This window comes from Chiloscyllium plagiosum, unplaced genomic scaffold (genome assembly GCF_037043375.1).
Source record: "Chiloscyllium plagiosum isolate Xiang-an unplaced genomic scaffold, Cpla_swu_hap1 HiC_scaffold_10, whole genome shotgun sequence".
Classification (NCBI taxonomy): Eukaryota; Metazoa; Chordata; class Chondrichthyes; order Orectolobiformes; family Hemiscylliidae; genus Chiloscyllium; species Chiloscyllium plagiosum.
In genome coordinates, this window is record NW_028270148.1 from 102,704,759 (window position 1) to 102,732,524 (window position 27,766).

Genomic DNA, 27,766 nt, shown 5'->3' on the forward strand with positions numbered 1-27,766 from the left:
GGGCACCGGCAAGCAAGAAGTTGGTTTGAAGTGTGTCTATTTCAACGCCAGGAGCATCTGGAATAAGGTGGGTGAACTTGCAGCATAGGTCGGTACCTGGGATTTAGATGTTGTGACCATTTCAGTGACATGGGTAGAGCAGGGACAGGAATAGTTGTTGCAGGACCTCAAATGCTGTAATTAGATTAGATTAGATTACTTACAGTATGGAAACAGGCCCTTCGGCCCAACAAGTCCACACCGACCCGCCGAAGCGCAACCCACCCATACTCCTACCTTTACCCCTTTTTACCTAACACTATGGGCAATTTAGCATGGCCAATTCACCTGACCTGCACATCTTTGGACTGTGGGAGGAAACCGGAGCACCCGGAGGAAACCCACACAGACACGGGGAGAATGTGCAAACTCCACACGATTACTCCGAATGGAACGTGCTAGTGAGGAGAAAAGTCAGGCAGATGAATGCAGGTCACTTTTTTTTTTATAAAACCTTAAGTTATCTCGAGAAAGTGACTTCATAGAAGTTCTGGGATTTACATATTAATGAACCAAAACCTGCAACCCATTCGAAAAGATGAAAGACTTAACAGCAATCTAGGTTTGTTCAATATATCATTTTAATTGCATGACACTGTGATCGTTTGCTATACATTGTACCTTATGATCCTGCCCCAATTGTTATCTGATGAAGGAGCAGTGCTCTGAAAGCTAGTACTTCCAAATAAACCAGTTGGACTATAACCTGATGTTGTGTGATTTTTAACTCCCTCAACAGTGGCATGGAAACTGTGGAAAAAAATCTCAAGGAGAGAATTAATCTTGACTTGGAGAGGCAATGGTTGATCATTTAGTATGGCTTTGGTCAAGGGAGATAACGCCAAGCAAATGTGGTTAAATTTTTCGAAGAGGTGATCAGATATGTGGATAAGGGTAGTTGATGTAGTTTATATAGATTTCAATAATGTCTTTGACAAAATCCCACTGGAGAGATTGATAAAGAAGGAAAATGCACATAGATTGAGGGTAAGTTGGACCCAGAATTAGCTTATTAGTAGGTGACAAAGGATGGTGCTAGAAAGACGTTTGTGCGACTGGAGGCTGATGTCCAGTGGTGTACCACAGGGGTCAATGCTGGATCCTTTACTGTTTATGATATATCCAAATGATACAGAAAAAAATGTGGGTGTGTTAATAAAAAGATGACATGAACATTGACCAGGTGGATGACCGCAAGAAAGAAGGTCTTAGATTACAGAAGGATAGACACAGAATGGTCAGATGGGAGGATCAATGGCAGATAGAATTTAACCTGGATAACTGAGAGGTGATGTACCTTGGAAGAAGTAACAATAAAAGGGAGTACTCAATGAATGGCAGGATACTCGGAAGTTCAGGGTAATGGAGGGATCTGGAGATGCTGGTCCACAAATATATGAAGGCAGCAGGGCAGGTTAAGAAAGAATATGGGACTTGTTATACAGAAGCTGTACAGGACTTTGGTTAAGCCACAGCTGGAGTACTGTGTGCAGTTCTGGGAACCACACTCGAGGGGGACACGATTGCATTGGAGAAGGTGCAGGGGAAATTCACCAGGATGCTTCCTCGGATAGAAATAGACTCCGATATTGGAAAGTTGTCTAGTATATTTCACTGAGTGCCTCCAAAGATTTTCATTGTCCTCAATTTACTAATTCTTTTTTACTTTTAAATAGATTTATGGCTTACCTTCTTTCCCAAGAATTCATCCCCATGTCATTAAGAAATAGTCTGCAGTAGTAAAATTGTGCCTGAGGTTCACGATGAACAGATTCTTTTTGATTGGTCACACTCATGCAATGATCTCTGCTCCACTTACGGATGTATTCCTCTTCACGACTGTTCTGTCTGGTTATGGCATCTATGATATTTCTTTCTTGATCAAGATTCATTCCAATTGGTAATGGTGCTGGCTCACTCAGTCCCAGCTGTGGATGTGGTAGGCATTCTGGACTACTGTTACTTAAGTTTTCAAGCAACTGATCGAGATCATCGTGCTCCATTTCATGAGAAATGCAGTTTGCGATTACTGGGTCAGACTGACCATCAGCAACAAAAGTAGTATTTGAATAAAATGTATTACAGTTTTTCACAGCAGTCATCTGATTGCTGAGGGGGCCATATAGAATCTGAGCATCCCAAGAATATTTTCCAGAGATGTCACGCACAATTATCCTCACACCTGAGGCAGGAATCTTTGGTTCACTGTTAGAGATTTTTTCACAGAAAACTGTTTCTGTAGGAATCTGAAGGTAGGAAATTATGGTGCTGTCATTGAGTACAAAAAGTTGCAAATTTGGGCTTTTGAAAACCTCAGCAGATAGGTCTGATGATTCAACATAGGGGTTGTCATGGTTCTCAGTGACGAGGCTATGAAGTACAGCAGGACCTCCACTGAGCGGATAATGACCTAAATGATTTATTAGGTGAGCCATTACCATGCGTGCTGTAAGAGGGATCCAATCCAAATTTCTTTTCTTCTTACCTGTGACAAATGTTAATAAAGAAATACGTAAACTGCATCTATCATTCAATGCCATTTGAAAAGACATGAAATAAAAACTGGAAGAATTGTGGATACTAAAAATCAGAATCAAAAACAGGAGTTGCTGGAAAAGTTCAGCAGGTCTGGCAACATCTGTGGAGAGAAATCAGACTGTTCAGAGGTAGGGTCACCTAACCCAAAACGTTTACTCTGATTTCTCCCACAGATGCTGCCAGGCCTGCTGAGCTTTTCCAGCAACTTCTGTTTTTGTCTCAGAAAAGATGCTAAGCTTATATTCTTTCCCTCTCCCTTCCTTCATCACTGCAGGTACACATTATGAAATGCATAGTTTCTCCCCTGGCATGACTTCTGCACTTCATTGATCAGTCCAAGTACACGGTGTGTAGATCTGACTTCTGGGTGAGAATACAGATATTGTCCACACCTCAGAGACCAGCAGCTCTAAATAAGTCCATCTGTCTATTATCATAAAGCAACAATTAGATGACGACCAAACTCAAAAGACTAGAGGATTCTGAAAGTGAAAGAAAGTGCACATATTTGCAGATCTCCTTTGACTTACTGTGAGTCCCCACCATTTTCTTGATCTCAAATCTACCCCCACAACTAAAATTCTGATCTGACAGGGGTTCATGAAGAAGATACGTCAACATTTTAAACTTAGTATTGCAGGACCATGAAACCAGCTGTAGGGAATGCCCTTTCAGTGGTGAAAAGCCAACTACAGAGTGGCTTCTAGAGGAAGTGTGGAGTGAACTTCTAGAGAAAGTGGAGGATGCAGGACCAGGTACAATGGTTAAAAAACATTTCGAAAAAGTACATGATTAAGAAATGTTTGGAGGGATATGGGCCAGGAGCAGACAAGTGGGACTAATTTGGAATAATGGTCAGCATGGACTGGTTGGACCAAAGGGTCTGTTTCTGTGCTATATGACTCTATGACTTACTGCTCTTGTATTCAATGCCTCAACTAATAAAGATGGCCCTCTAATCATCTGTATTTCCTTGGGTCCTATCATGCAACATGTATTCAATTGTTTTCTTAGTGCGCCCAAAATGCATCACCTTACACTTTTCCACATTAAATTCAATTTGCCACTGTTCTGCCCATTTGACCAGCCTTGTACACTGTCTTATTAGCTAAGGCTTTCCTCTTTATTACTATCCACACCACCAATTTTAGTGTCCTCTGCAAACTTATTAAAACCTCCTACATTTGTATCTCGGTCAGTGACATACAAGACAACACTGAACACGAAAAAGGTTCAACAATCACCCTCTGCCTCCTGCCACAAAATCAATTTTGGATTGGACTTGCCAAAATGCCTTGGATCCCATAGGCTCTTAGCTTCTTAATAAATTTCCCATGCTACGCTTTATCAAAAAAGTCTAACTAAAGTCCCATCAACTACATCAACCTTTATCTACACATTTACTTAGTCACTTCAAACTAACTCAATCAAATGTCTTTGTCTGGCAAAACCAGGTTGACTATCATGGAATAATCCCTGTTTCTCAAAACGGAGAACTTGTTGCAATAGTTTCCCCACCACAAATGTTCAACTCATAAGCCTACAAACTTATTGATTTATCCCTACCACCAGTCCTGAAGGGTACCACATTAGCTGTTCTCTAGTATCTCTCCTGTGGCCAAAAAGGATTTGAAAATTAGGATCAGGGACCTTGTGGTCTCCTCCCTGGTCTCCCACAACATCCTGGGATATATCTTATTTGGGACTGGGGTTGAATCCAATTCTAAACCTGCAAAAGTCACTTATACTTCCTCACTCTCAATTGTAACTTGTTCAGGTTTATTACAGTACTCTTCCCTGAGTTCTATACCTACATCCTCCTTCTCCATAGTAAATACAAATGGAAAGTACTCATTTAAAACTCACTCTTCAGCTCAATACAGAGTTGGGTTTTTGGTGTAAACTTGTGTGGTCCAAATTCCAATCAAAAATGCCCAGCACTAGTATGTATTCACATCTTCCCTACTGCTTTTTCAACAACACTATGATGGTAATAATAAAATACTTATTTTGATTGTATAAATTGACTGTGCAACATAATGCGTTTATACTATGTAAAACATACTCTCAGACTCCATATATAAATTTGAAGATTATAAGACGTGTTTAAGTTTACTCATTTGTAAATATATTTAACAAAACAATGAATAGTTTATTACCAAGACTGGCTTTATAATGTAGCTGCCTTATGAGCTTGGCAATCATAAAAAATACAAACTGAAATTTTCTGATGACTGCTGCATGACTGGTATTAACCCATTTATTTAACAAGGTTAACGCTGGCATTGAAAGAAGGCTAAATGAAAAATCGAGGCAATATAGTCATGAGCACTTACTGAGTTAAAAATAAACAAGGTCTGTGACTGTATTGGTGCCAAACCATTGAATGCTTTCATATATTAGTATCTACAGGAAGAGGGTTTGTAAAAGGGCTCTTTTAACGCTCAAGAGCTTCTCGTCAGAAATTGCACTAACAAGTGCAATTCAGGGGGAAAAAAACATTGCAAATGTGAAATACTTACTTTCAGTGACAGTAAGAAGGCTGCCAAAATCCTTAGGGACATATGAATGAACAGGTTCAGAATTCTTGACATTTCCCAATGTCAAAAATGGATCATATTCTGTAGACGAGACATCAGCAAGAGTCAGCAAGTATTGGCTTTGTTGGGTGAAGAGGTGAGAACCATAAACACAGGAATGCAATACCTGAAAAACATAAGACAACAAATGGATTGAACAAATCCTACAAATAGTTACCACATGATTTGCTTCATCAAGAAACTTCACAAGCTCCATGACACTGTGGCTCAACATTAATTCATTTTGCAAATAGCACACTGAAAAAAAAAAATCACCGTTTCTCTTTTCTGTCAATCTAATGTTGTTCTGCTCCTTCAGGAGCTAATTAAAACCAAAGCTAATGTATAGTGACTAATCATAGTTAAGTCTGCATCTAGTAATTATGAGGTTCTGCCATAGCTTTTACAAGCATGTGAACAATGCAAAGTTCATCTTTAATTAAATAAAAACGAGTTGGGTTCTTACTGTGGCAGCTGGTGGAATACTACAAAAAAAATACAAGCTGCCTTTTGCATTCATGAATAGTGTCAATTTACTACTCATTATTTTGAAAAGTCAAGGCATACAAGTCTTTTAAGGCTCTGGATTAAATTAGATTACAAAATATTTTAATATTGTGTTGGATTTTCCTCTGGAATTTAAATATTAGAACCATCTTAACGAAGTTAGAAAAAAATTGAAAGATTTTGAAACAAAATGTATCATGAATAAAGTGTTATTAAAAATAATTACATTCCAGCAACTAGTTTTTTTTAAAGAGACATTTATATTTATTGGGATTCTCATGCTACAATCCTTTCATTGCTGAGTCTTGGGTGTAAATTCAAGGAAGCAAATGGAACATAAGACGTCTCTTGAAGGTGCAGGGAACAAAATGCCGGGAGAATGCAAAACTCTTCCTCTTCAGGTTAGCACTAAATTTAGAAAGGCACAACCAAAAGATAAATACAGTAGAAAATAAAATAAATGATACACTTGGTGACGATCAGTAAGACAAGGGTCCATGGTGTCATAGGCAAGGTGCTAGCATGGATAGAAGCTTGGCTGTCTGGCAAAAAGCAGAGTGTGGGATAAAAGAATCCTTCTCATGATGGCAGCAGTTGACAAGTGGTGTTCTACAAGGCTCAGTGTTGGGGCCACAACCTTTCACTTTATACATTAATAATCGAGATGAAGGAACGGAGGGCATTCTGGCTAAGTGTGCAGTCATACAAAGATAGGTAGAGAGACAGGTAGCATTTTAGGAGGTGGGGAGGCTGCAGAAGGATTTGGACAGGTTAGGAGAGCAGGCAAAGCAGTGGCAGATGGAGTACAACGTGGGAAAGTGTGAAAGTATGCAGTTTGGTAGGAAGAATAGAGGCATGGACTATTTTCTAAATGGGGAGAAAATTCAGAAGTCTGAAATGCAAAGAGACTTGGGAGTTGTCGTCTAGGATTCACACGAGGAAAACTTGCAGGTTGAGTCTGTAATTTGAGAAGACTTGAATATAAAAGCAGTGATGTACTTCTGAGACTCAAAGTCTCTGGTCAGACCATGGGTGGCACAGTGGTTAGCACTGCTGCCTCACAGCGCCAGAGACCCAAGTTCAATTCCCGCCTCAGGCAACTGACTGTGTGGAGTTTGCACGTTCTCCCCGTGTCGGCGTGGGTTCCCTCTGGGTGCTCCGGTTTCCTCCCACAGTCCAAAGATGTGGTCAGGTAAATTGGTCACGCTAAATTGCCCATAGTGTTAGGTAAGGGATAAATGCAGGGGTATGGGTGGGTTGCGCTTCGGTGGAGTGGTGTGGACGTGTTGGGCCGAAGGGCCTGTTTCCACACTGTAAGTAATCTAATCTAATCTAATCTAAACCATATTTGGAGTACTGTGCAGAGTTTTGGGCCCCATATCTCAGGAAGGATGTACTGGCCCTGGAGAGTATTCAGAGAAGGTACACAAGAATGGTCCCAGGAATGTAAAGCTTAACATACGAACAACACTTGAGGACTCTGGGTCTATACTCGATAGAGTTCAGAAAATGAAGGAGGATCCAATTGAAACATACAGAATACTGAATCGCCTAGACAGAGACAACGTTAGGAAGATGTTTCCATTGGTAGGACAGACTAGGACCCGAGGATACAGTGTTAGAGTAAAGGGAAGACCTTTTAGAACAGAGATAAGGAGAAACTTCTTCAGCAAGAGTGGTGAATCTGTTGAATTCAATGCCACAGAAGGCTGTGGAGGCCAGGTCATTGAGTATATTTAAGACTGAGATAGAAATATTCTTGATTGTCAAGGGGATCAAGGGTTACTGGGAGAAAGCAGGAGAATGGGATCGAGAAGCTTATCAGCCATGATCGAGTAGTGGAGCAGACTCAAAGTGCTGAATGGTCTAATTTCTGCTCCTATGTCTTATGGTCTTACGATCAGCGATATGGCAACCCTCCCACTATCAGATTTTGTTTGCACACTACTGAATAAACTTCTACTGAGTCATGTTCCAGCATCTGCTAAATTTAAGGGTCTCCTGTAATTACAGACACTGCTATTCTCCACTGTCAGCCTCTTATGAATTGCTTCCATTTCAAGATTTATAGTTTCATGATGGTTTACAAAGTGTGTAAATCCCCATTACTTGATTTTTAAGTATATGCTTTTTGTAATAAAAAACATTTCATAAAATAAAAGTTAATTTTTTCAAAAATTACCACTGTGACTTTTGCAATAATACAAGCACAAGAATAAATTTAAGTTGAAAGACAAAACTACTTTTATGCAATATGCTGTTAGGATTGCAATAGCATTTTGGGAAGGTTTTCTGGAGTCACATTCAATCTTGCCTCACAGAAGAGTACTGAAGAGAGGGAAAAAAAAGTGCACAGACAGGATGGCAAGGGTGTCAGACTTCGATGAGTTGCCATTCTGAAGAGCTAGCATGGACCTAATCTGCTTCTTTGGTGTCATAACCATTCTGATTCTATTCTATAGTTAGGCTTGAATTTATTGGGTGCAGAAACATTGATCTATACTTTGTAATCATCTCTAATGCCCTACTTGTTGAGCCAACCCTCAGTTTATAAATCCCTGGTGTTCGTAGTCTCTTTATCCAGCCTCAGATTCCTAATTGCTTACTCCTCCTCACTTTAGCCTGATTTCTCCTGTATACCCAGTTCTAAAAGAGCAGGTGAAACAGTATAGATATGAACTGGAGGGCAGAATGAGAGGTCATGACATGAAAAGGGGCCATACTATGTTGCAAGGGAGATCGAATGTAATTTATTCAAGTCTGCGAAGGTTGAAAATTCAAGTTTAGTTCCAGGTCTGGGTGTGTTCAAAGAAGAATAAAATAATAAATTTACAAAATTGACATGCATTTGGGAATGTGATATTCATTGATCAATCTGGGGGGAATAGAGAAGCTGACATGGGATAGTTGTAAAAGCCAGTAGGGAGCCTTGCTTACAACATATTACAAATCAACAATTCAGTTGTGGCTACTCATCACTTTCGAATCAAAATACAAAGGAAACTACAGATGCTGCAAATCTTGAATTTCTGATTTGTACCACCATAATGTGAGGCTCCCTGCTACAATGTAGATTTATAAGTGAGAAGGAGAATCAGAGAAGTAGGAGAACCAAACAAAATGTAAGAAAAATGAGGAGCAAAATAGCTGGAGTCAAGGAGAAAGAAGATGCAGAAAAAGTATTCATGTGCGTGTCCAAGAGGTTAGTCACAGGAATAGGATTTAAAAATTATTTTACTGAACATTTGCCTTTACCATGGAATTTTTTATTAGTTATAACATCACTTTTGCTTCATGCCATCTCTTTAGTAAAGAAATACAATAACCACTAATCTTTTCAGTAAGTTATTCTTCAAACTTAATTTCCACCAACTTGCCCCTAATAATTAGTTCAGTGATTACACACTTGAGGTTCACATTTCAAAAACAAGCATGAACGCCTGGTTAAGGGACTCTTGTGGCACATTGGTAATGTCACTATCTCTGGGCCAGAAGATCCAGGTCAAATACCACCTATCATGGAGGTGGATTATAACACGCTTATTCAAATGGATTTTAAAATATTTTTGGACTGCTGTTTGTCTCCTTTGCTAAAGAGTGTTGCCAGGTCTATATAATAGCTATAATACGTATTGCACAGAAGAAAATACAAGGGATAGTTTCTTAAAAACTTGACTAAAAGAGATGGACACCTGTTTAATTTACAACAAATGCTCACTTTGATGTAATATGCAACAGAGACACACTGCCATAATCATGAGATATACCTGCAATTCATTGACACCAATTTATAAACAGGAGCTAAAAAATAACATTTTGTATTTTTACACAGCACTTTTTCACTGAGCAACGGATATCTCAAACTTTTTACATCTAATGAAGTCCATTTGAAACATAATCACTGTTGGATTGCATGAAACACAGTGTACAAGAGTAATAGTAAGATGCTTATAGCAGCATTGCTAATAAAGATATTATGCCGCTTAGATTGTTAAAAATACCTTTTTAGTTATAAAATAGTCTTTAGTTTTGGTGTCAACTCCTACCAACAATTAAAAATGTCCCTTTAAATACAATGGCCCACATCATCTTAAACAGAATGGACACAAGGTGGGATGTTGGTATTGGGGTTTGGGATTGAAGGGGTTTAAATCATAGCGGTGACAGTGTTGGGTTTAAGGGAACCTGGTTGGAGCAAAATTAGTTGGCTGTACATTCCAAGTACCAGGGAAGGGCATTGGGTTTGGTGGGGGTGGGGGATTGTCAGTTTAACATTCTCCCAGGAAACACTGTAGATTTTAATTCTACTAACTGTTAATGTGTAGATTTTAAGCTACGTCAGCCAGAACCCTTCAAAGCCTCTGATTCTAACCCAGAATTGGGAATTGTTTCAGTGTCATCCAGAAACCTGATAATTGCCCAGTTGAAGCTCCAACAGACAGGTCGTTCCTGGGAGTCCAATGCATTGGGACCTGTGCGTAGGTGGAAGCAACAACCATCTTCCCATCAGAAAATCTGAGCCCCTTGGGTTTTCCTATTCTTGTAATCTACTTGTTTGACAGTATTCCATATTAATTATGATTATCCTTGCTGTCTATGCTCAATTCAAACCAACTATTGGTTGGCATTAAGGGCCTTTACACAAGAACTGTTGAAAATCTGTAGTGCGAGGCTGTTCATTATTGCTGTATTAGTGAGAAGACATCACAAACTGTGTACATAAAATCAGTGAGCTGATCCATTATCCAAGATTCACTAATTTAAATGAATTGATTGTGCTCCCTGCACATATTAGCTCTTAAGACCTTTGAGATAATCTCAATGGTAAGTTGCAATAACAAGATGCAAAACTTCACTAGCGTTCAAGCTGTTGTTCAATTATCTGTCAGCCTTTTCAAAGGTGAGTGGGAAGAAAGAAGTTACAAACTGAAGCAAAGGAAAGGAAACCCAACGCAGAGGGGAGGCAGAGTTGCAATGGTAATGTCACTGGACGAGTGATCCACAGTGCCACATTGTTCTGGGAAGATGGGTCTGGATCTGAACATAGCAGATTAAGAAATCTGAAGTCAATTAAAATCTGGAGCTAAAAGCTAATCTAAAGCTGACCATGTAATCACCTTTCAATTGCTGCAAATGGATATCTGATTCATGAATAAGGAAGAAACCTGCCTACATCAACTCTAGACGCACTTCAATGGAAATGGGCAAGCCACTTAAATACTGATCCAGCAACACCAGTGAACAAGATGGCATACTGAATCTAATGAGTGCACAGAATTCACATTTATCTCGAAAAACCAGACATCACAACAGCAGTATGGAATGCTAATTTGGCACTGGCTGTGCCATTCTGAAGCTCAATTTTCCAGCTAACACTCTCTTCATCTTGGACAGCTCAACGCACATTCAATAGCTTTAGATTAGTTGCTTTATTCTTGCTTTGAGTTTACAAGGGTCTGGTGATTCCTATTGTTGTTTTCAGTTGCAAAAGCCTCGAGTGTGTGGTAGGACAGGTGCTGAAGGAGATTTTGCTGAATTCAAAGGTTCTGCACAAATCAATTCTGCCCAGACATGGACGCACTAGCAGAAACTCTCCTTATACGAGTGCATAACTTGAATGAAGAGGTCATGCAGAAGTCAATACTGAATGGCTGGGCATGGAAAAGGAGATAAAAGGACAAAGATTCTCAAACGGGCGGACATAATCACTCAAGGCATTCATGGTGTAATTCTCAAGCTCGGGTAGGAACAAATATGTGAGCTGTCAGTACTTTGGCAATAGTGATTTCACCAAGATTTCCACGTGCTGCAGTCACAATTGTAAAGTCGCAACAAGACAGAGGCCATTTTGCCAGTGTCATAAAAGTGACAGCGTGCATGAACTTATAGACGCTTGGCTCCATTCAACTTGGGGCTGGATATATTTGCACATTCTTGCCTCCACTGTTGCAGAAAGAACAAAGAACCATCACCATTTAATTCTCTTGCCAGATAGAGACAAGGAGGAAACGAAGCATTCGACTCAGCAGGAATTTCATGCTTCCCCATGGTACACCGTGCCACTGATTATATGCAAATTACTTTACAGACAATATGTGCTAACTCTGCCTTCCACCAGAAATGGAAAAGATTTGGCTCACTCACTGCCCAGCTAATGCATGATCACAGACATCCTGATAGTAGTAGTTTGCTGTGTCAACTTTCACCAAGCCATCAACACAAACAGAAGGATGGCTACTTGACAGCATTGACTATCTTCTGGATTAGCAGTGCTAGAAGAGCACAGCAGTTCAGGCAGCATCCGAGGAGCAGTAAAATCGACGTTTTGGACAAAAGACCTTCATCAGGAATAAAGGCAGAGAGCCTGAAGGGTGGAGACATAAGCTAGAGGAGGGTGTGGGTGGGGAGAAAGTAGCGGCGGTGAAGGAGGCCCAGGACCTCCATGTCCTCGGCAGAGTGGGAGGGGGAGTTGAAATGTCGGGCCACAGGGCAGTGTGGTTGATTGGTACGGGTGTCCCGGAGATGTTCCCTAAAGCGCTCTGCTAAGAGGCGTCCAGTCTCCCCAATGCAGAGGAGACCGCATCGGGAGCAACGGATACAATAAATGATATTGGTGGATGTGCAGGTAAAACTTTGATGGATGTGGAAGGCTCCTTTAGGGCCTTGGATGGAGGTGAGGGAGGATGTGTGGGCGCAGGTTTTGCAATTCCTGCGGTGGCAGGGGAAGGTGCCAGGATGGGAGGGTGGTTTGTAGGGGGGCGTGGACCTGACCAGGTAGTCACGGAGGGAGCGGTCTTTGCGGAAGGCGGAAAGGGGTGGGGAAGGAAATATATCCCTGGTGGTGGGGTCTTTTTGGAGGTGGCGGAAGTGTCGGCGGATGATTTGGTTTATGCGAAGGTTGGTAGGGTGGAAGGTGAGCACCATGGGCGTTCTGTCCTTGTTACGGTTGGAGCGGTGGGGTCTGAGGGCGGAGGTGCGGGACGTGGACGAGATGCGTTGGAGGGCATCTTTAACCACATGGGAAGGGAAATTGTGGTCTCTAAAGAAGGAGGCCATCTGGTGTGTTCTGTATCTCTGCCGTTGAAGGAGAGCATTCCATAGGCCTTCTTTACAATCTTATCTACCTGTACTGCTATCCTTAGCAGAGTGGTGTCAAGATTGAAGTTGGTCTGCTGTGTGCTACGTAGCTGCGTAATCATGAGATAGCAGCCTATGCCAGCAGTTGTACAATGAGCAACTGAAGAGAAGAAGTATACAGAAAAGCAGTGGAAAGACAAGGGATAAGGCTTAGAAGAGTTGCATAGTCCTTTGTCATCCAGGTTCTCCATGTAGAACTAATTCTACTGTGCCTGAATAATGTAAGTAATTTCCTGGAGGACAGGTTAGTGGATTGGGCACAAAAGTGGCATAGGGAATTCAACTCTGATAGGTGTGAGATAATGCACTTAGGGAGGTCAAACAGTAAATAGGACTATGCAATAAACAGGAATACATTGAGACGAGTAGATGACAGATACATTGAGATGCAAGTGCACAGGTCCCTAAGGGTAGCAGTACAGGTAGATAAGATTGTAAAGAAGGCCTATGGAATGCTCTCCTTCAACGGCAGAGATACAGAACACAAGAGAATGAAATAATATAAGATACTAATGTGGCCACAACTGGAGTTTGGGTTAGTCGGAGGAGAGGGAGGAGAAGAGAGACAGAGAGAGGCACAGAGAAACTGACAGAGAAAGACTGTAAGGGGGTTACAAGCTTTGAATTGAATCATTTACTGCCACATGTATTCTACTTAAAATAGTGAAAAGTGTGCACCATCACCATGCATGGTGCCATTCACATTGACTTAAGATAAAATAAAAAGTAAAGCAAGATAACAAAGAAAATCCAACTTTTCCTTCTCCAGCTATACATGGCTACACCAGTCCACACCATGCCACCAGAGTTGCCACTTTGGGCTTCCCAAACCATGCCATGCCGCTGGCAAAGTGCCCAGAATGGACATCTGCCCATGGCATGCTGCTGCCAGGGGTCCACTCCATGTGGAAGCATTAGCCCTGCTCCAGACTTCACAGGCCGGCTGACGCTGTAGCCATGCTGCCTCTGAAGACATCAATGCCATTCCAGAGCCTGTCAAAGCTGACCTCCTGCTGAAGAACTCTCTTTATCAGGTAAGTTTGAATAAAAAGTAATAAAACAGAGTTAAAAAAAGGGGAAAAAAGACAAAGAAGAAGAAAAAGCGGACAAAGAGGGCAAGCTCGGGCACAGGAGCCTGGATGCTGCCTACTCCACCGCCACCATCTTCATTTAACGAGTAGAGAAACATGTTGATGGTTCATTATCATTTATGGGTAGATAGATATTATTCATTTGTAATGGAGTGCAATTCTTGTTAAGTAGAGAATTCTGTTCCATGCTCCATTGGTTGAGAATACAGATAAGTTGGAGAACTTAGAAAACTTTTTGAAACACTTAATTATTGTGACATCACTGGGAATAAAAATGATTAATTTCCAGTATGCTACCCGAGTGACGCATAACAATTTTGCTAAGTATTAGGCCAAATAGAAAAACCAAAGAACTGTGGATACTGGAAATCAGAAACAAAATCAAACATTGCTGGAAATACACAGGTTACCAAAACATGAGCTCTACTTTCTCTCCACAAATGCTTCTAGACCTGCTGAAGTTTTCCAACAAATTCTGATTTTGTTGCAAAGTATTAGAATATTTATACCTTAAATAAACCATTGAAAATAAGACAGGTAATCAAGTCATGATTGTAATTTGTTGGGGTCATTTATTATTATATATGATGTTAATGAAATCATTTAATATGACTGCCATTTTCAATAATCTCTTACTTTCGACAATGAACGAAATGCTTTCATGCAGAAGTTCTAAACTTATTTCAAGTCAGGTAATAAAGATATACATACCCTGTAGACATAGTCAAGTAAAGGTGCTTTGCGTGCCATTTGGTCTTCCATCAAGGTTGCACTAATAGGTTCCAGTAGTGCCTCCACTGACATTGCCATGCACCAATCCAAGAGGCAGAGCAACAGAGATACTATTAACTAAAAAGGAAGAAAATATAATGCAGTGTTGTGCATTACTTATAATCATAAGCTGTGCCATGCAATTAAATAATGGTAACATATCCTCAAGCTCACCCGTTTATCCGCATCAACAGATGAGTGTTCTGCACTTGGCAGCAGAAATGCAATAGTAGCCACAAGGATCTGCATTAAAAAGTAATTTACATTTATACGAAGGCACACAATATATACATATTTTGTTCATATTTATTGTTTTAATTAGTACAGAAAGCTGGCATGGTTGTCATACCCTCAAACCCTCAATCTTGAAAGAAAGCAATTTACCTCAGCAATTTTTTTGGGGAGCTGTGATTCATACTTCTCAAGACGCTCCATGTGAATAACCAATAGCTTTAGCATGTCACATGCCACTTCAGCAACCAGTTTGTTTGAAAACTGGAGACAAACCAGAAGACAGTAAAGAAATATATCAAAATTATTTTACACGAGAAATATCTGATCACTACAATGTAACCTTATCTCAAAACCAAGCACGTCATGGCTGATGCTGTGCCCAGACTTTGGACTGGGTGATACCAGTCCTTGGTCAGTTTGATAAAAAACTAGGTAAAAACAATGACTGCAGATGCTAGAAACCAGATTTTGGATTAGTGGTGCTGGAAGAGCACAGCAGTTGGATGCTGCCTGAACTGCTGTGCTCTTCCAGCACCACTAATCCAAAAACTTGGTCAGTTTGAGGCAAGTTGGGTCAGGTGCGGTCAAAGATTGCTCACAGCACAGAAACAGAGAGAGCATGAGCAGTTAAGTGGATGACTGGTCTGGTGTCAAACTGAATCATTACAGCATTGTTCAGTTTTTTTTAAAGTTTTACTTGATTATATTGAAAATTGATGTATAGCACATTACAATTAAATCTAGTTTTCAGATGGTGTTAGTTTGTAGATAGCTGGCTTTGAGACATGTAGAAAAAATATTATATTCAAGTTAAGTAAGTTTTGCTTCAGAAGACTGTCAATTAAAAACTAAAAATACAAGGCTTATTATACAATGAAATATTTAAAAAGATGTAAAAAGAATACTTTGTGTGAATGTTAACTCAAAGAACACTAGAAAATATATCAAACCTATCATTTCATATAAACTGTGTTAAGAAGATAAAAAACACATCAGCCAGATGAATATCCTCAAAGAAAATAGCTTGACAATAATCATTGTTAAATATTTGTTATTACTGATGCCCAAGTGATGGCCATGATTTTTGGGTCATACAAGACATCTACACTTCAATGTCTATCATCAAATATTAATTTCCAATATACGATCAGCTTCACACAACATTCTACCCTCAAATCAAAGATAATTCTACATCTGCATATCAGTAATTTAACTAATGTGGGAATTGAGTCCAATTTTCAACTGTAATAATTTGATCATTCATTACGTTTTTGTTGAAAACCTGACAAAGTATATATCAAGCCCGACAGTTGCTTAATTAGGCTTTTATTTAAAATGAGAGAGAATTAAAAAATTGCACACACATTCAGTGAGGATTCCTATTGCTCAATACCTTATGCATTTCACTTGAATTCTATCTAAGATAGATTCAGTTGGATCTCTAAAATATTCATCTTTTCATTTGAGAAGCAATTTCTTAACATATTTGAAATGACTGATCATCAAACATGCTTCCAATGCTATGAAACATAATGACATTGTTTCACAGGAACAGAAATATTGGAATAGTTATCACAAATGCTGACTCTCAATATTAGTTAAAAAGTTAATTTTCCCACATCTTTGTTTTCCAATGGTAAACTGAATTTTAATCTAGCCGCTGAAACACCACACACGACCAAAAGAACAGAGGGATACAGTTTGATTTGGTTTTGTTTGTTTGTTCTTAAGTTCACCTTTAAATAAGCATATTACACCAGAAAGAATGCCATTACCTTCAGTGTCACACCTAACACGTTCAGTGCATCTTGGAGCTGTGGATGGTTTGTGCACTGCACCAGCTCTTCACTAATCCAGATTCCAAGACTACACATCGCTATACATCTAAATCAAAAAAGTAGAAACATTTTATCAGATTTGATTGAATGCTGTCTTTTGAAAATTTTCAACATTCACTTTTCCTTTTCTATACTTCAAGTCTTCTTAAACCACTCACCTCACGTGGCCAAAATAATGAGTGGGTAATCTCAACTGTTAGAAGATGCATTGAGCCACAATTTTTGCTCTTACATGGCAAATTACTAAAGTTTTACTCAGATACTTCTTCACATCATCACTGTGGAAATTACAAACTCAGAGGAATGAGGCAATTAAACACACTCCACATCAATTCAATCCTAATCCACGGGCACATTGGCTCAGTGGTTAACTCTGCTTTAAAGCACCAGGGACCAGAGTTCGATTCCACCCTTGGGAAACTAAGTGTGTGCAGTTTGCACATTCTCAGTGTCTGTGTGCGTTTCCTCTGGGTGCTCCGGTTTCCTCCCACAGTCCAGGATGTACAGGTTAGGTGGATTAACTATGCTAAAACGCACAGTACCCAGAGATGTGCAGGCTAGTTGGATTTTGGGGAAAGGTAGGGACATAGGGATGAGATAGGGAAGTGGGATGCTCTTCAGAGGTTCATGTGGACTTGATGAGCTGAATGGCATGCTTCCACACAGTAGAAATTTATGCTTCTAATCAATCTTTCAACATTGCTGAAAATGAATGTAGTGCTAATGCAATGTTCTCAATTTTTTGTGCATGCGCTGCATGAACCTCATTGAGAGTCCATATTTGGCTAATATTTTGTTTACCATTAGGAAATGCAATGTTCTTACCCCACTCTCTGCAACTGGATCCTCAGTTTACTGACCCACAGGCCACAATCAATGAAGATTGGGGACAATATTTCATCCTCACTAACACTCAACACTGCAGTGCCCCCCCGTCCCCAGGGCTGCGTACTCAGCCCCCTATTGTACTCACTGTATACCCATGACTGCGTCGCCAAATATCAGACGAATGCCATTTCGCTGATGACATCACCATAGTCGGTCAAAACTCAGATGGCGACGAAACAGACTACGGACGGGAGGTGGAAGACCTGGAAAAATGGTGCACTGAGAACAACCTAGCTCTCAATGCCAGCAAAACCAAGGAAATCATAATGAGTTACTCATGCCCCTCTATATATTAACAACATAGAGGTGGAACGAGTGGAGTGTGTCAAGGCCATGGAAGTGGTCATCCACAACAAGCTTCCTTGGACTCTTCATGTGGACCCACTGGTTACAAAGGCCCAACAATGTCTCTTCTTCCTCAGGCAGCTGAGGAAATTTGGCATGACAGTGAATACCCTTGCCAACTTTTATAGGTGCACCATCGAGAGCATTCTGTCTAGATGTATCACTATCTGGTATGGCAACTGTACCATTCAGGATCGGAGAGTGTTACAGATACTGGTGAATTCGGCCTGGACAATCACAAAGGCAAACTTCTCACCTACAGAATCCATCTACCAGGTCCCCTGTCAACAGAAGGCCGCCAGCATTATCAAAGATCCATCCCACCCTGGCAATGCCTTTCTACAACCTCTACCATTAGGGAGAAGGTACAGAAACCTGAACACGCGCACCAGCCGGTTTCGTAACAGTTCCTACCCTATTGTTGTTAGAATACTGAATGGACTCTCAAACTCTTAACATTCGTCTGTATCTATGTTTTTGTTTTTGCCGTTATTTACCTATTATTTACTTATCTATGCTACTTATCTCTGTGATCTGCCAGTATTGCTTGCAAGATAAAGCTTTTCACTGTGCTTCGGTACACGTGACAATAAATTCAATTCAATGTGATCTCAACACTCATTTTTGCATCATATATACAGGCACTTTAATCTTATTTATATTTTTGTTCATAAATTAGTATGATAAAAGCAAAATAAGTGCTGCTTTTTAATTTCATAAGGAGTGCTTTACACTTTGATACTCAAACGTTAGCAGGTATTCGTTAAGTAAATATGTAGAAATGAAGTGAATTATCTGTATGTGCCTCAAGTTAGGGAGGATCTGAGGGCATTAGAAAGCCAAGAAGATTCATGCAAATGGTTCTAGGGATGAGGTTACTTAGGTTACATCAACAGATTAGAGATGTTGGCCTGGCATTCCTGACGAAGGGAATACTGGGAGCAGATTTGATGGTCATTTTCAAACTCACGAGGGGGAACAATATTTTTGCCTTCAGTGTTTAGGATCTAAACACCTGAGACTGTTGGCAACATGTTCAATTCAGCCATTCAAAACAGAAACAGATTATTATCTGACAATAAAGAATATGCAGGTTCACTGGGAGAATGCAGTGAAGTGGCAGTCGGTGAATTATTTTTACAGAGAATTAGTGTGGACACGAGCAGTTCATATGGCCTCCTCCTGTGCTATGATTTTGTATTATATGAACATAATAAGATTTCTTCTATAAAAATATCCACATGGGGTTAAAGCAATATTATAACCATACCTATGGCTTCACAGAAATTTTTACTGGATAAAACCATGCAAACACATTTCTTGTCCATTTAAATAACTTAATTTACTGTTATAAAAGATGACAATTGGAAAAAAGTTAGAATTTTCATGACAAACCTAAATTAGAAGTCTACTAGCTATTGTAAAGTGTGTGTATTACTATCAGAAGTTGCAAAATGTCACTGTGAGAAAATAAATTTCACCAAGAACAAATATTAAACTCAACAAAGGTTTCAGTGAAACAAATACTCCTTAATATTTCTTACTTCCACTTTCTTTAAAAGGTATCTACGTTTTTAAAAAACACTTACCGTGCAGTCTCACAGGTTTCATTCCTTGCATTTTTTATCAGAATATTTATCAAGTAATCCTAAAATTGATCAGATTACAACAATATTTTAGTACAACACTTTTGGATTATTTTACATGCAGATACAGCAATATTGTACTTAAAACTCCATGTGAAGGTTAGTCAGAATATTTGAAGAACACAATAGCCCTTTGTTAAAAAAATACATCAGCAAAAAAATGGGAGAGTAAAATAAAAAACATATTTTTAAAATTAGAAACAAATATAGCATATTGAAAGTCTGGTCCATTTGCAGGCATCAGCGGTTAGCATTCTTGCCAAAAGGTAAATACACAGTGAATGAGACTTAAAAAAAAGTCATTTTAAGGAAAAGTGCTTTGAAGGAAGCAATTGACATTAAGCAGGCAAATGTGCAAAGAACAGATGCCTGCTTAAAAGCACATAACTGAAGGCAATTATTTGACAGATCAAATCACTTAAAACTGTAAAGTGCATTAATGACCACTAACTTGATTAAAATCCTATGATGAAAATCATACTTTTTAGAGTAAAAATTTCATTTCAAAGTTATTTCTGTAATTTCTTTCATAAACATGTGAAGTTAATGGAAATCCTGAGGACACACTAACATTCATAGTTCAATAGTTTTTCCAAATTAAAATGTCAGTAATAAAACATTGTCCACCTTATCACCTGAGCACATCAATATAAAACACCCATAAAAACATTATACAAAATAAAAACACAGTAGCATTAGTGGATTGAACCATTATAGAGATTTCCATTTATTTTTTTAAACTCATAACTTGGGATAATGCCACAGTTTGACGAGATTTCTAAAAAACCTCCTGCACTTGCAACCTCTACCACCCAAAAATACAGGGCAGCAGCTGTATGGAACAACATAATCTCCAACTTTCCTTCCAAGTCACACAACATCTGAAATATGTTGTCATTTTTCCACTGTGACAATATCCAGTAACTTCAATGGTACGGTGGGATACCTTCATCATTTTGACAAAAGCAAGTTAAGAAGACTGCTCACCACCAACTTTTCAAAGGCAAAAATGTTGGCCTTGTCAAAACGACCACAGCCTTTGATTGGATAAAAACATTCTGCTAACAATTCTTAAAAGACAGAAATAAACAAATATTCATTTCTGATAGTTACCAGGTATTGTCAGTTCCTGACATCACTTATTTTTCCTGCAAAGGTGAAATGTTTGATTAAAACTAAAGTACTGCTGTACTGTGTACCATATAAAACCTACTATGCGAGATTCCTTACTAAAATTCAAAAATATTTAAGATATAAAATAAACCTATTAATGAAATTAAAAAATACATTTCTGCCAATTTGGAGATAAATTTGGCACATTGCAATGCAATGGAAAAATCTTAATACAATCTCATTCCAACCCTGCCAATGGAGAAATGGAAAACTTTAAGGGCAATCATAACGAACAGCAGGGGAAAAAAAACTCATTATAACTTATTACTAATACTCTTCAATTTGTACTGATTGCCAAACTGAATCAACTTTCTTCACATACCAGTCTAAAACAACAAACAAAGCACTAAACATATCTAAAATAAAAACAAACCATTAGATGAGATCAGATTACAGTGAGAGGAGGGAAGTGATAGGGAAAGGTATTGCTTGGAAGAAGTGGAAGAATGGGGTTTCTAATATGGATAGCTAGCCTGAAATGGGAACTACGAATGGTGATGAACTGGGAGACTGGAGTCAAATTGAAGTTCCCACAGTTTTTAGTTTCATCAAGTATCTGACACTGAGTCCTGAGCATATTTTACACTTGGCAAATGCTGGAAATTGGAGCCTTTTTATACTTCTTGTATCTTTCATGCTTTTGATACATTTGTGTGCTATGAATATTTCTTGATGTTTTATTTGTATAAACTCCTGGTATGGATTCTTAATGTACTCAGAATATGCTGGTTGGGTTGGAACGATTTTGGGAAGTGACCATGGATCACGGTCACAATTGGCAATTAATGCAAGTATTGCCAAACTGATAACAAGAACCGAACATAAGATCTGAATATAACAAGAGGATATCCTTTCATGAGAGTAGGGGAGAAAAAGAATAAATTTGGAGAGGTTCTGCACCCAAATTTTAAGCAGACTAGGAGAGAGAAGAGCAGTCACAAGAAGTTGGAGAAAAGCAAAACTAACAAGGATAAACTGTCTTCTTTTATAAAATAACACTTGTTTAATAGGGACCTAGCTGAATACCATTGGATTAAATGTCTTCTTGCTCAAAATTTACTGTCAGGTCTCTGAACCTCTTACATTATGTTGAGAGAGGAATCATGTGCATGCAGCTGAATTTCAGTCGAAGTTCAGTCTCAATTGCAGGTGATCTGAAAGCATTTAATCTGTCATGGTCTTTAATTAAACTTTTAAAGAAAGTTGATTGGCTAGCCCATGCGAGATAGAAGATTTTATTTACTAGACTGAGGATTTCTGAATGTTACTCCCATGAGATTACCTTTTACTTTAAATGGAAAAGTTCTCTAACTAGTTGCCCTCAAACCCAACATTTTTAAACTCAAGACTTGATTTCCAAACATTTTGGATTTGGCTCCAGAGAAAGAGTCCATGATATCTTTCAAAGTGAATTAGATATCTGAAACAATGAACCTCAAATAACAGGAGAATGGTACAAATTGAAGACAGCCAACATAGGCTCAATAGGTTGACTGCTGCAGCAAAGAAGGTAGGCATTGTATAAATTTAGTTGAAGTCAGAGATAATGTGTAACTATTTCATTTATTCTGCATGGACAGCAAGAGTAAATGAGGAACTAAAATCTTACTAAACTAAACTATAACTATAATTTTCTCAATGTATTATGGAAAATAATTGAAACAAATACAAAAAAGTAAGTTAAATCTCAAGATTCATGCGGTGTAAGGAGAAACCAAAATTAAGAGGCAATATCTTTTTTAAAAAGGCGAAGAGTTGTGAATGTTGGAAGTCTGAAGCAAAAACAGAAATTGCTCGAGAAACTCTATGGAAAGAAAACAGAGTTAATGTTTCGGAGTTGGCTACCCTTCTTCAGAAGGGCCCAAAATGGTATATATGTTTACATCTCCATCAATGCTGCTAGATCTGCCAAGTTTCTCCAGCGATTTGGTTTTATCTGTTTCAGGACTTATAAACTCAATAAATTCTTTTTTGACAATGGTGAGGCTGATGGTACTCACGAGTTACACACAAAGCACAGCAGAACATGTTAGAACTGCTGCATTCAGGTATAAGAGGTTTAACACCATTATTAGTCATAATTACCACTCTGGCTCAGAAAATTTAATTTTACAAGTGTGGAGTCTCATTCCTTCAAAACTGAAACATGTTTTTCAGCCTGCATTCATTTCACTCTCCACTTGTTATATGTTTTCTGCTTCTCTTGTCGATCTCCGTTGTATCTTTATTATATGGGTCATATTTTCAAAGTTATTTCTCCTAATATTAAAAGTACATCATAATTCAGGTGTTGAACATGAACTGAAGTCAGAGGGATCACTTTGTGGTTCAGATGGAAAGTAAAAAAAGTTACAAGTTTGAAACAGGAACAAAATCACACTTGAACATATCCACCTGAAGAAGAGTGAAAGATAGATGACCAATCTCCTCTTAAGAGACTGGTCAGAAACATTCAAATGAAGCAATATTCCATAACTTTAACCGATTTTTTTTTTTCTTAAACAATAGCAGGTTTGATTTCCTGAGCTTCAGAAAATACAATTGGATCTATGAGCTCAGTAGCTTTAGAGTGCTGTTTTTGGGCCGGGGTTGGAACACTGCTTGCAAGTCTAAGCTTTCCTGTGATTAGTCCACTTCACCAGCCTTAATATCCACTCTGTCCCCACAGCCCCACTTTCTGCTCTCAATTCTCCATCAACGACCCCTTTGCTCTCCCACCTGATCTTAACTTGCACAGTCACTGCACCCTGCCTACTGTGATCATCCCCAAAAAACCATTCACTGTGATGATCATCCTAATCAGATGTCTTCTTTAAAATGCATGCCTTAAAGACTGAGGGAAGGTAGTAGGTTTTACTAACAATCCTTCTGGTAGGTCACGAAAGAGAAGAAATTAGAAACTCTGACTTCCCATTGGATTGAAAGACAAAGGGCAATGAAAAGCTGAAGTCAAGTCTTTAGACAATGGAACCTGGCAGAAAATAGGAACTAAAAAATTGATCTTTTTAAATTATTAGTCTAAAAGAAAGATATTTAAAAGAGGTAAACCCAAAAGAGAGATGGAGCATGTGGATGACTATTTTTATTTAACTTTCAAGGATAAAATTGTGATGAAGTTAAGTGCAATTTGCTTTCACTATTACATTATATGTTTGTTGGCTTACTGTGAAATAAAACAACTTAACAATTCACATCAAGTGTTTCAATACCCACTTGCAGAGAGATTGAACAAGTGCAAACACAGGCACAGCAATACATGTAATATTCAGTTTTGATCTTGCATTATCATTGTGTTCAAGACTCCCTACTGTGTAGTTAAATACTTGGTACACTATTGAACACAAGATGGTTAGACCACTTATGGGAGTGAATGTACCAGCGGGAAAGTCTAGGCAATCTCTAAACTTCTAACATGCTGTCTATGCAAAAGAGTTTCATCCTGTCACTCAGAACAAAGAATTTCATTTGAAGAGGTAGGATCAATCTGGCAATGTTTCATCCAAGCTGCATTGTTAACCACATAATAAATCAGCCAATTGCAACACCAAAGCAGGTTATACGCAAGGAGCAACCTTTTTAACATGCATGCATGTGCAACCATCTTAAAGAAACTGCACCGTGCAAAGGTGTGTCATGCACAGCACAAGAGTGTTTGAGGAATAATAGAAGGAGGTCACTGAACTTTACAGTATTTGATGTAAAGTTCACAGTTTTGTCATTATATTATGGAAATAAACTTTCATCTTTCCACATCTGGAGATTTTGCTCCTTGCACAGCTGCTCTTCTGGTCTTGCAATCTTACAAATTTAGTACAGGTATGGCACATGCTTTGCCTCTTTAAATCTCTGCAACATCCATACTGTAGTAGTCCCTCAACTTCTAACATTAATCTTCTGATCTGCTGCACGATATTGGTTTCCTTAAGATAGCTCAATTCCTACTTAAAAACACTGAATAACCACGTATTTTGAATGTGGTGAAGCATCATAAAGCACTTCATGGGATCATTACACAGAACATTGGAGCAGGAGAAGGGCATTCAACCCTGCTCTAACACTCAACATGATCAGGGCTAATCATTGGAATCAGTACCCTGTTCCTGCTTTCTCCTTAAGCCTTTGATTCTCTTAGCACTAAAAATATATATTTAACCCCTTCTTTAAAAATTTAAATGTTTTTGCCTCAACCAAGTTTTGTGGCAGAGAATTCCATATATTTACCACTCTCTGGATGAAAAAACTTCTCATCTGTCATAGGAGGTCTACTCCCCATCTTTTGATTGTGAACACTGGTTTTGGTCAATGAGAACATCTTCCCTGCACCTACCATGTTCAACCCTGTTAGAATTTTATAGGTTTCTATGACAGCACCCCACCCCCCACACACACATTCTTCCCAATAGACCTTACCAATCCTGCCTCTCTTCATTTGTCAGTCCTGATATCCTAGGAATTAGTCCAGTAATTATTACTGCACTCCCTCAATAACCAGAATATCCTTCCTTACATTAAGGAGACCAAAACTGCATTCAATGTTCCAAATGCCAATCACAATGACACCAGAACGGAATCCTAGATCAGATGGAGAAAAGGTTCATTAGAGGAGTATGTTTTAAGGAGCTTACAGGCAAAATTTTTTAGCTATCTAGTTATAGCCAGATGATTTTTGTAATGACTTGTGATCCCACCTTGGGAGGGAATTTCAGATCCTTGGCAACGAAGACATGGCTGCCAAGGGAGCACTGATGAAACTTAAAGTTGCGGAAAAGGGCAGAATTGGAGAGGATTTGAGGGCTAATGAGATGCAAAGCCATTGAACAATGATGCAAAGATTCAATCACACCTGAGAATTTAAATTGAAGGCATTACTGGCACTGAGTGGATCAGTGAACAGGGCTTGGTGCAAGTTAAGATACAGGCAGCTAGGTTTTTTTTTAAGATTACTTACAGTGTGGAAACAGGCCCTTCGGCCCAACAAGTCCACACCGACCCACCGAAGCGCAACCCACCCAGACCCATTCCCCTACATTTACCCCTTCACCTAACACTACGGACAATTTAGCATGACCAATTCACCTGACCTGCGCATTGTTTTAGGTCAGTTCAACCACGAAGGGAAGAAGAAAGCAGGGTAGTAAGGCAAGTTATGGAATATTGAAGTTGAAAAGTAAAATGGATGAAAGTTTCAGTAGTACATTAGTTTAGGCAACAGAATATTTGTTGAATTGCTCATATGCAAAAATGATATGGGGCAAAAGCTCAGTTCAGGGTCCAATCTATCAGCAAGATTGTGAATAACCTAGTTTCATCTAAAACAAATCATGGAATCATTAGCTAGGGAATGGAGTTTGCACCCAAAAATATAGTTTTGGTCTTCCTCTAATACTTAATTGACAGAAACTATTGGATGCTAGATAACAAGTGGAACAACCTAGAGGCAGTGGAGGGATCAAGAGTGGATGTGGTGCAGTAGAGTTAGGTATCAGCAAATATGTTGGATATAAATGCTTTTAGAAGGACAGCATGCAGATGAGAGGAGGAAATGGGTACACAAGTCATTACGAAAATCATCTGGCTAGAACTAGATAGTTACAAATCGAACCAGGTAAAAGCAATCAACACCCAAATGTTTAATAGAGAAGTGGCATTTACAGGAGGATTGTGGTCCACCTGGCCAAAGCCTGTAGATATAGCCGTAAGATTTGACACATAAATAGTTTGCAGTCTGCCAGTTAAAATGGGGAGCTGCTTCTCCAAAGTGAATGATTTCTACAGCTGCAAAGAAATTTACCAAGATGTAATTTTAAGAATTGCAAGGATCATATCTGACTTAAACAGAAGTTTAAGAGTACATGTCTCGTTAGTCACAGCAACATAAACAAATTTGTCTCTAACACTAATTAAGACTGCAGTCAAAATGTTTGGCACATAAACTTTTTCTCCGTTCCAGTCAGTTAACCTGCATTACCTTGATATCTTCATTCCCTGTGATGATGTCAGCAGCACCAGACACAGGCTGTAACAGTGACATCTGTTGGTACAAATTAGGAAAACAGACCAGAGACCCAAGAAGAATCTGTGCTTCATATCTCGGCGCCTAGGGAATATATCAGATATTTTAAAACGAACACCAGAACAATTTGGTCGAGCAATACACAGATAACACAGGTATATCCTTACTGCATCTCATGCCACAAGCACTATCTTGTTTTGAAGTGCATCAATATTAGATTAGATTAGATTAGATTACTTACAATGTGGAAACAGGCCCTTCGACCCAACAAGTCCACACCGCCCCGCCGAAGCGCAACCCACCCATACCCCTACCCCTACATATACATTTACATTTACCCCTTACCTAACACTACGGGCAATTTAGCATGGCCAATTCACCTGACCTGCACATCTTTGGACTGTGGGAGGAAACCGGAGCATCCGGAGGAAACTCACGCAGACACAGGGAGAACGTGCAAACTCCACACAGTCAGTCGCCTGAGGCGGGTATTGAACCCGGGTCTCTGGCGCTGTGAGGCAGCAGTGCTAACCACTGTGCCACCGTGCCGCCCACAATATTAATAATCATTTACGAGTCAATGATTATGGAAAAGGGCAATCCGGAGTAAATAAGAATTAATCAGGAGACCACCAATTCTAATGGAGAAAGAACAGATCTGACCCAGGTAAACTGGAATTAAGATCTGCAGGCAAATTGAATTGTAATTGAACAATGGACTGCCTTAAAAGAAAGCATGATTTGGGTACAATCAAAATGCATGAAGGAGAAAAAGGCAAAGTCCCTCTGACACAATTAACAAAATTGTCAAATTGAGAATTGGCTGAATTGCAAAATAATTAAAAGGGAATCCAGATGTATTCTATTGACATATAAATTTGGGGCGGCACGATGGCACAGTAGTTAGCACTGCTGCCTCACAGTGCCAGGGATCCAGGTTCGATTCCAGACTTGGGCAACTGTCTTT

At 39.2% G+C, this 27,766-nt stretch overlaps 1 protein-coding gene across 6 annotated transcripts in view; it reads right to left on the reverse strand.

Moving 5' to 3' along the window:
* The window catches only part of ralgapa2 (Ral GTPase activating protein catalytic subunit alpha 2), a 562,522-nt gene that overhangs the window by 305,658 nt on the left and 229,098 nt on the right, over positions 1-27,766 (reverse strand). For all 6 annotated transcript variants that reach the window (XR_015758519.1, XM_043696530.2, XM_043696527.2 and 3 more), the window contains 8 exons: positions 26,755-26,883; positions 19,557-19,615; positions 16,672-16,780; positions 15,047-15,157; positions 14,837-14,905; positions 14,603-14,740; positions 5,100-5,283; positions 1,729-2,524 (listed from right to left, as the gene is read on the reverse strand). Coding sequence is in view for 5 of the 6 variants with exons in the window: in XM_043696530.2 (XP_043552465.2) it covers positions 1,729-2,524; positions 5,100-5,283; positions 14,603-14,740; positions 14,837-14,905; positions 15,047-15,157; positions 16,672-16,780; positions 19,557-19,615; positions 26,755-26,883 (1,595 nt within the window). In the remaining variant the exon portion in view is untranslated. The remainder of the gene's footprint in view (positions 1-1,728; positions 2,525-5,099; positions 5,284-14,602; positions 14,741-14,836; positions 14,906-15,046; positions 15,158-16,671; positions 16,781-19,556; positions 19,616-26,754; positions 26,884-27,766) is intronic.